This window comes from Benincasa hispida, unplaced genomic scaffold (assembly GCF_027475165.1).
Source record: "Benincasa hispida cultivar pf3 unplaced genomic scaffold, pf3_genome.v1.1 HicScf1519, whole genome shotgun sequence".
NCBI lineage: Eukaryota > Viridiplantae > Streptophyta > Magnoliopsida > Cucurbitales > Cucurbitaceae > Benincasa > Benincasa hispida.
This window is the reverse complement of record NW_028325875.1, coordinates 1-9361: the sequence shown is the minus strand read 5'-3', so window position 1 is coordinate 9361 and position 9361 is coordinate 1. Positions and strand designations below refer to the sequence as shown.

Here is a 9361-nt window from a genome sequence, read left to right as displayed (position 1 = left end):
AATTTCGAGGAAAACCAATGTGATCCCTTAGCTTCTTCTTCACACGTTGAGGAATTAGAGTCAAATTTCAATCATCCCAATAATCAAGGTCAGTCACCTTCAACTTTTTTCTTTTTTAGCTGTTCTTGTGTAACTATTCATTGAGCAAAACTAATTATCACACTTGCATAATTATTTGATATAATTTTAGAGCAATACTTAAACAAAAAAATATCAACAAATATAACACAATGTAAAACAATTTTTTTATTTAGCAAAAATAGAGACCGGACTGTATCGAAGTCTATCAATACTATGTTGTATTAGTATTAAGAGTCTATCACGGATAGATTTTTTATATTTGTAATTCTTTAAAAATATTGTTTTATAGTACTTAATTATTTGTCGTGAAAGTGTTACCATTATGTTATATATACTTATGGTGATAGTCATCACTGGTATCCATAATATCTATATATCTTTCAAATAAATTATAACAGATTGAAGCCGAATCTTAGGAAGGAAAAGTGAGCAAAGGCCTCAAAGGTAATATTACTACAATATTGAACTTTTATTGAGTATTTTCCACAAATAAATTCACCATTTATATATGTGGTACATACCGTGACAATTAATTAGACCATATTGATAGATAATGAAGTCATTACCTATGTGAATTGGTAATAAAGTACTTGGACCAAAATAAGTTGGATATATATATATATCATATTCATGGTAATTGACATGACCTTCTATTTTAGAGGTTAAAGGTTCAATCTCCCACCCTTTCATTGTACTAAAATAAAAATGTATGTATATGTTTTTTTGTAGAACAAATAATGTCTTAACCACACCGTCTTTAAAAACTGGAGATCACACATATTATTTGAAACAAAAGAGCCTACTACAATTTTTTTTCCCTTAATGAACTTATTAATGAAAATTTTGGAGGAAAACGAGCCAGATCTAGATTGAAACCCTGTGTGTAGAGCATGCACACCTAGTGAGTTGAATTGATGAATAAATTTATGGGGTGTTTGACACACAGAATTGGATCGACAGATTGGTTTATCTAAACCTCCCATCTTATGGCGTGGTAATTTAAGTGCAGTGCATTCCATGACAAAGCATATTGAACTTAATATTAATTTTGTTCGTGATTTGGTGCTTCTTGAGAAATGTTGGTTCAATATCTCCTTGCCGCGGAACAAGTTGATGCTCATGTCTTCACCAAATATCTGTAAGGTGTGAACTCATTTAAAAAGAGGCTACAGGTTGTTTTTCACATCGTTGGGCTTTTATCATATGTCCTTGTATTATTATTTGCTGTGAGAGTTTTCTCCCCAGGCTTTATATATATGGTTGATTCTGGTTTTTCAAATATATATATAGGAAAAGAAAAGGGTTTCTCTCGCATTTCATTGAAATTATTGATACATTTATGATCTTTTTCAAAATTTGAGATATCCTAGTTTTCTAGCCTTTTTAGTCACTTATTATATTATATCGCTTTGGATCAAGTTTTTCATAATTTTACGGTTTTTTCTTGTCAGATGTAATTTCTTTTTGACACACTACAACAATTTTGGACTTCAATATCGGTTGAAAATAGTATTCTCGGATGTATCATGTCGGTTAAAAAAAAAAACAACGGATCTTTAATGTCGGTTTTAAACCGACATTGACGATGGCCTACAATGTCGGTTTAAAACCGAGATTAAAGGCATCCCATTATTTTTTTTTATTTTTTTAATTTTATCAAAATTTCATTTCCCTCGCCCGTGATCTTCTCTCAGCTCTCGCACTACTCTCACTTTACCAAAATTGAAAACCCTCGGCTAGCTGCTCTCACCTTACCGAAACAAACTCTCTCCTCTCTCAGCTAGCAGCTCGGCCGTTGCCTTCAGGTGGGGTTGTCGTCACCGATGCTTTGAGCTTGGTGGAGTTGTGTTGGTTGTCCGGCTTCGGGTGGGGTTGCGTTGGTTGTCCGGCTTCAGGTGGGGTTGTGTTGGTTGTCCGGCTGGTTGCAGGGGTTGGGTGTTCTCTGGCTGGTCAGTGGGTTTTGGTTGTGCGGTTAGGTGTTCTCCGGCAGGTTTCTTTTGGTGGGTGTTCTCCAGTGGGTTGGGTTTCTTTCGGTGGGTTGGGTGTTCTCCAGTGGGTTGTCCGATGGGTTGGGTTTCTTTTGGTGGATTGGGTGTTCTCCGGTGGGTTGTCAAGTGGGTTTCGTGGGATTTTTCCAGTAGGTTTCTTTCAGTTGTTCCGGTCGTAGAGGTGGGTCACTGTCGTCGTGGTCAGCTCGCCGTTTGTCAGATCCACCATCTCAACTCTATTCGCAAAGGTTAGGTGCTCGCCGGTGTTCCAATTTTCGAGTTCTGGTTTGGATCTCTTCAAGTTTGTGGGTTATTTAAGTTGTTTTTCTTGGAAAGGTATAATTTTATTTTCATATGAATTTTCAGTTTAGTAATTTAAAGTTATTTAATTCATTTTATTTTTAGTTTAATGATTAAGCTTATTGAAATTTAGAAATGTTGAAATTAAATTAGTTGAAGAATATATACTTGGTTGGTAGTCTTGAAATTTGTTGATTATTGATTGGTGTGGTTCAAGTGTTACTTAGGAGTTATTTGAAATGCTTTTGGTTATGTTTGAGAGAAAAGGTGGTGAAGAAAATCAAATACAATGGTGTTGGGTAGTGGAGCTTGTTAATGATATTTGGAGAATAAGGAAACATAATGGCACTACTTAATGGGCTAAATTAATTTTATGTTTTGTTCAATTGATTAAGCTTCTTTAAATTTGTTGATGTTGCATATTTTACAATCATAATTTTATGCTTTGAAATTATCCCTTGTTATTGTTTTTCTTTTTTTGTAGATTAAGTTGTATATTTTACAATCATGGATAAGTCATGGATGAAATGAATAGAATGTCAGCTGAGTATGGTTTATGGGTCGAGATGTTTATTAAAAATTGTCTACAACATTCAAATATACCGAATGTCATGAGTTGTCCATGTTTGAAGTGTGTGAATGCAATGACTCTAAATGTGAACAAAATAAGAGATTACTTATTTTTTAATGGTATAGATCAAAGTTATCAGACATGGATTTTTCAAGGTGAATCATTACCGATTAAGAGAAACAATGAAAATGTGTCTACTAGTGAAACAGGCGAAGTTGATGAGGATGATGTTGATGTTGATGACACAATTGGAATGTTTGAGGTTGCATATAATAACTATTTTAGTGAAAAATCCGATAATTTTGATGAATTATTAGATGATGTGAAGAAACCATTGTACTCAAATTGTAAAACTTTTTCCAAAATATCTACATTGGTAAAGTTATATAATTTGAAAGCTAAATTTGGATGGAGCGATAAGAGTTTCACTGAGTTGTTGGAATTAATTCATGACATATTACCTAGTCCTAATGAAATTCCAATTTCTACTTATGAAGCAAAAAAGATGTTGGGTACTCTTGAAATGAAGTACGAGAAGATTCATGCATGTAGAAATGATTGTTGCTTGTTCAGAAAAGAACTCTCTAATGCAAATGTATGCCCCATTTGTGGTACATTAAGATGGAAGCTTCAAAAAAATTTAAAGGAAAGGGTAAGAATATCCCAGCAAAAGTAATGTGGTATTTCCCCCTAATTCCAAGATTTGAAAGTGTGTTTCGAAGTAAAGAATAAATAAGTTTATTAAGGTGGCATGCTAAAAAAAAAAAAAAAAAAAGAAATAGATGGTTTATTAAAACATCCCAAAGATGCCCTAAGTGGAAAAAAAGTAGACAATTTATGGCCAGAGTTTAGGTCAAAACCTAGAAATCTTCGTCTTGCTCTTTCGACAGATGGGGTAAATCCACATGGAGATCTTAGTAGTAGATATAGTGATTGGCCAGTGATGTTAGTGACGTACAATCTACCTCCATGGTTGTGCATGAAGTGAAAATTTTTTATGTTTACACCAATATCTAGTCCTAAACAACCGGAAAATGACATAGATGTTTATTTAACTCCGTTAGTAGATGACTTAAAAAAACTTTGGAAAGATGGGATAGAATGTTACGATGCATATGAAGAACAAGATTTCATGCTTAAAGCTATTTTATTATGGACCATTAATGATTTTCCTGCGTATGGTAACTTGTGTGGTTGTACGGTTAAAGGATATCGTGCATGTCCAATTTGTGAAGAGAATACTTCATCCACTTATTTACCAAAAGGGAAGAAGATGGCATATCTCGGGCATCGCAAGTTTCTACCCCGCCATCATCCATATAGGAAAAAAAGAAACTTTTAATGGTACATAAGAATTAGAATTTGCTCCAGAGCCATTGAGTGGGGAAGAAATTCTTGCAGAAACAAGTAAGTATCAATATTCATTTGGTAAGAAAACTATCAAGGAAAAGAACAGTGGAGATAGCCCTTCAACTTATTGGAAAAAAAAATCTATTCTTTTTGAGTTAGAATACTGGAAGTATCTTGACGTGCGACATTGTTTAGACGTGATGCACATTAAAAAGAATGTACGTGCAAATCTTATTGGCACATTGCTTGATATTCATGGTAAAACGAAGGATAGAATAAAAACTCGATTAGATCTGATGGAACTGAACATTAGATCAGAGTTAGCCCCCTCAAGTAGGACAGAAGAAAGTCTTTTTACCTCTCGCATGTTATACATTAACACGAGCTGAGAAATTGAGTTTTTGTAAGATACTATCAGAAATTAAAGTACCTGAAGGCTATTCATCGAACATTCAAAGTTTAGTGTCGCTCACATATTTGAAACTTTACGGACTTAAGTCGCATGACCATCACATTCTTATGCAACAATTATTACCGGTAGCCATTCGTGATATTTTACCCAAACATGTAAGATTTGCAATTACTCACCTATGCTTCTTCTATAGTGCTATATGTTGCAAGGCGATCGATTCGTCTTAGTTAAAGGGTATGCAAGAGGATATCGTTGTCACTCTATGCCTCTTAGAGAAGTATTTTCCACCATTATTATTCCCAATAATGGTACACCTTGTAGTGCATCTCATAAGAGAAGTTGAGTATTGTGGACCTGTTTATTTAAGATGGATGTATCCTTTTGAATGATACATGTAAGTGTTGAAAACTTATGTACGAAATAGAAATTGACTAGAAGGATGTTTTGAAGAAAATTATATTGTCGAAGAGAATATAGAGCTTCGTTTTGAATTCATATCTGGTGTAATTCTATTGGGCTTAACTCATCAATAAAGAAAGCGAACTCAAACATTGATAGAGCATTGTCAGCTACTTCTTTTATCAGACCGAGTAAGGATAAGTTGGATCAAGCTCATCTTTATGTCATTCGAAATGTAAATGATGTGCTTTCTTACGTCAAGTATGTAGATCTCCATATTATTCTCATTTTAGGTTACTTGATTATTCAATAATCTACTAACTTTGTCATTTATAATAGGCAACATATGGATATTTTGTCTAAGCTCAATTCTAGTAAAAATAAAAGTAGAAAGTGGCTTCAAGAAGAGCCTAATTGTACATTCAGTCGGTGGTTGTCCACATGGGTAATCTCTAGAGAACTACTATTTGATGTATAGTTAAATGTTAACTACTAAAATAGTGTGAAATATATCGTAGGTTGCACTAGCTCTCGAAGTTCCCAAAAATTACATATCGTCTTCTTTGAGATGGATAGCTAATGGACCTTGTCCAACTGTGGCAAAATATTCTTGTTACGTGGTCAATGGTTACTACTATCATACAAAGAATCGCAATGATGTTAAAAGGGTTCAAAATAGTGGAGTTAGTATAATGGCTACCACAATGCAAGTCTCTAGTGCTAAGGACAAAAGGCCCGTCATATCAGATATGACCTTTTATGGTGTAATACAAGAAATATGGGAGCTTGATTATCATGGATTATCATTTATTTTATTCAAATGTAATTGGGTTGAGAATAGAACTGGAGTCAAAACAGACGAGTTTGGGTTTACTATTGTGGACCTCAATCGTATTGGATATAAATCAGACCCATTTATTTTACCCTCCCAAGCAAAACAAGTGTTATATGTAAAAGACCCCGAAAATTCGGGTTGGTCAATTGTTTTAACATCTCCACAACGAACAATTGAGGATGATTTTTATGAAGATGAAATAGGAGATATGTTACAAGAGTGTGGTTATGGAGGTATGCAAAGAATGCCCAATGTTGATACATTTATTGAGATTGATGATACAACATCCACATACATTAGACATGATTGTGAGGGTCGATGGGTTGATAAATAATGTATTAAATATGGTATGTCATTTACTATGGTTATATGTATTTAAATATTAAGATGATATGTTTTTTGTGTGAGTAATGTATTTTTCTTTTTTTTCAGATTGACATGGAAACTTCAACAAGTAGCAGCGATGATGATAGAAATATGATCCCACAAAAACATAGCAGAATAAGTATACCACGTGGCCCAATTATAATGTCTGAGTTGGCACAAAACATCCGGGCAACGGTTGACCATCGATTATAATGAACATGGACAACTGGTTGGATCTGGAGCAAAGAAGATGCAGAGTTATATAGGAGTTTGTGTTCGACAACAAATTCCTATAACGTATGATTCTTGAAAAAAATTTCCAAACCATTTAAAAGACAAACTTTTTTATTGTGTAACGGGATATTTTCTAAACTTTTAATTCATGTGCATAGTAGTTTATTAGTTTATTGTTTAACTACTTTTTTCATTCTACAGATGTCGTTCAATGTGGACTCTAAGTCCAAACATTGTATACTAATGTCTGCATCTAGGAAGTTTCGGACTTTCAAGACAACATTGACTCAAAATTTCATGCTTCCATTTAAGGATGAACCCTCAGTCTTGCAATTTCCACCCCAACAATATTCTCATATAGAGCAAGATCATTGGACATCATTCGTCAATGAACGATTGAGTGAATAATGGGAGGTAAGTCATTCACAATAAATTACATGTCAACATATCATTGTTTTGATGAGTAACTTCAATAAATTTGTCGTACAGAAAATCAGTTGTCTTCAAAAAGAAAGACGTACGAAATGTGTATATAATCACCACATTTCTTGGAAGGGCTATGCAAATCTTGCCCAAGAATTAGTGAGTTATTCGACTTAAATTAAATCTTTTATTCTAATATGTTTATGCTAATTAAATATGTATGTTCATGTAGAACCTATCGAATGACCCTTCTTATCGGGCGACTTTATGGAAAGAAGCAAAAAAAGGAAAGAATAATGAAGACTTTGATGAAGTTACTCGAGAATGTGCCAATCAGATTGTAAGCCAAAGTTTAAGATGGCATATATAATGTTTGGAACTTGTGATGATATAGATATTGTGTAAAAATGTAATATGTTTTATAGGATAAATTGCCTGAAGTTCATGAAGGTGAAGATGTTCTCACCGAAGCACTGGGTACGGAAAAACATTGGGGACATGTTAGAGGAATGGGTGATTTTGTTTCCCATTCTCAATATTTCAAATTAGTAAAACCAAAGTCCTCTATAATCCAAGAAATTAAAGGAGGCTCTAGTCAAAAAAAATGTTCGACATGGTAAAGCATAAAGAGAAAGAACTCACAGCAGACAATCTCATCAGCCCAAATCATCTGTTGGAAGTGTTGCACCAAGTGCATCTGAAGAAGAAGATACTGAGAAGATGTCTAAAGAAGATTTGGAGGTAATTTATTTGTTGTGACTTTTAAATTTTAATCATATTATACGTGCTTAACCATGCATGACATAAGTTCTTTTAAATTTGTTAAGAGGATACCATGCCACTTGGCTATAGGAACTGCAGATAATATTGTTGCAGTAGCCACAACATTCGATGATGATGTGTCATGCTTAACTGTTAAAGTTCTGATTGACATTATCATTGGAGAAGATTTGAGTATACCAATTCCTGTGAAGGGTAAAATAGAGTTCTTAAAGCAAGCAATGGGCAATTTGGTAAAATGGCCTCGTGTACTTGTAGTTATGGTTGATGAGAAAAAAATATATCTCTTTTTCAGTATGAGTTTGGTTATTTATTATTTTTCCTACATTGAATTTTTGTAACTTTGGTTATAGTAGGACCATTCACCAATTAAGAGCTTCAGCCAGTCCTCTAAATATACTAACGCCAATGGTACTATCAAACTATTGAACGGGCATTCCATGCATAACATGAACGATGTAGACATGATCCGTATCACTTTGGATGAGCATATATTTTGAAGAGAAAAATTTATTTATTTAGGCCGCTATGATCTGATTCAATATTGCAATATGGTGGAAATAGGCTACATGTGAATTTGGACATACATTGCATAAGTATTACTCATCTAGATTCACTCATGTATACTTTGTTTCATGTTCATAAATAATAACTTTTACTTTGTTTAGGTATCTTTGGGATGAATGTGGTCGCGATATTACGAAGAAGTTTTTTATGATTGATCAAGTAAGAATATCACCACACGTGAAGTCTCAAGATATCTTATCCAGAAATTTAGCCAATCAACTAGAATTGGCTAATTTAGACTAATTAGTCCTCATTCCATATAACACAGGGTAAGTAGATACAAGTTCTTAAGTTATTTTTAATTTTCATTATATACGTACTAATATTTCAAAATTGTTGCTTATTATAGTTATCATTGGATATTGATTGTAATCAATCTACAAGAAAATTATGTTTATGTTTTGGACTCTCTTTGAAATAAGGTTCAAGAGGATTTTCATGGAGTTATAAATATGTAAGTGTAATTGAACTTTCTTAGCTCTTAATTGAAGTATTTATGTTTAATTAATGTTTTTAAACTATTTAGTGGATTGAAAAACAAGGCAAGCCAAGCACGATCTCCAACACCATCGGTCTTCTCCAAAATGAAAACCTGTAAAGGTAAATTTGCATTCATTCTTTAAAAATTTATGTTCATTCAACTTCTTTATAACAATTTAACAATTTTTTTTAACTTCTTTATATGTAGTGCCCTCGTCAATTAGATTCTATAGGATGCGGGTACTATGTGCAAAAGTATAAACACGAAGTAGGGCATAATCCTACTACTCCCATTACTAGCCTCGTACGTAAATTATTTATTTTTTATATAGTACTAGCTTTAATTTAATAAATGGACGTAAACTAATGTTGAATTTATCTTCTTTTTTTTTTCCTTTTTGTAGTTCAATACAAAAGATGCATAAACGCAAGGAGAGATTGACGTAATTCGAACCCAATGGACAAGTTTTATTGGCCGATTTGTGTAAGGATGTAATTCTTGTTTTTTGTCTCAATAGAATGTAAATGCTAGCTTAGAATGAATGTAAATTTATCTAACCATGATCTTTGTGAAT

General features: G+C 33.4%; 1 protein-coding gene and 1 pseudogene across 3 annotated transcripts; both read left to right on the top strand.

Moving 5' to 3' along the window:
* The first annotated feature begins 7 nt into the window (after nt 1-7).
* LOC150031017 (uncharacterized) lies at nt 8-3047 on the top strand. 2 transcript variants are annotated; one of them, XM_090309352.1, is made up of 4 exons: nt 8-88; nt 480-525; nt 1091-1224; nt 1862-3047. In XM_090309352.1, exons 3-4 carry the CDS (start codon nt 1099-1101, stop codon nt 2246-2248), a joined length of 513 nt encoding a protein of 170 aa, XP_090165478.1. In that variant the 5' UTR covers nt 8-88; nt 480-525; nt 1091-1098; the 3' UTR covers nt 2249-3047. The 2 variants fall into 2 exon arrangements, with proteins under 2 accessions (XP_090165478.1, XP_090165477.1); XM_090309351.1 differs by having other exon boundaries at nt 1042-1224.
* A 669-nt stretch (nt 3048-3716) lies between these two features.
* Nucleotides 3717-9090, top strand: LOC150031016 (uncharacterized; annotated as a pseudogene). The gene is made up of 12 exons (XR_016526276.1): nt 3717-5737; nt 6375-6655; nt 6733-6950; nt 7026-7118; nt 7192-7299; nt 7385-7480; nt 7787-8044; nt 8114-8331; nt 8408-8575; nt 8656-8760; nt 8849-8906; nt 8995-9090. The product of XR_016526276.1 is annotated as an uncharacterized LOC150031016 (transcript).
* The last annotated feature ends 271 nt before the right edge of the window (nt 9091-9361 follow it).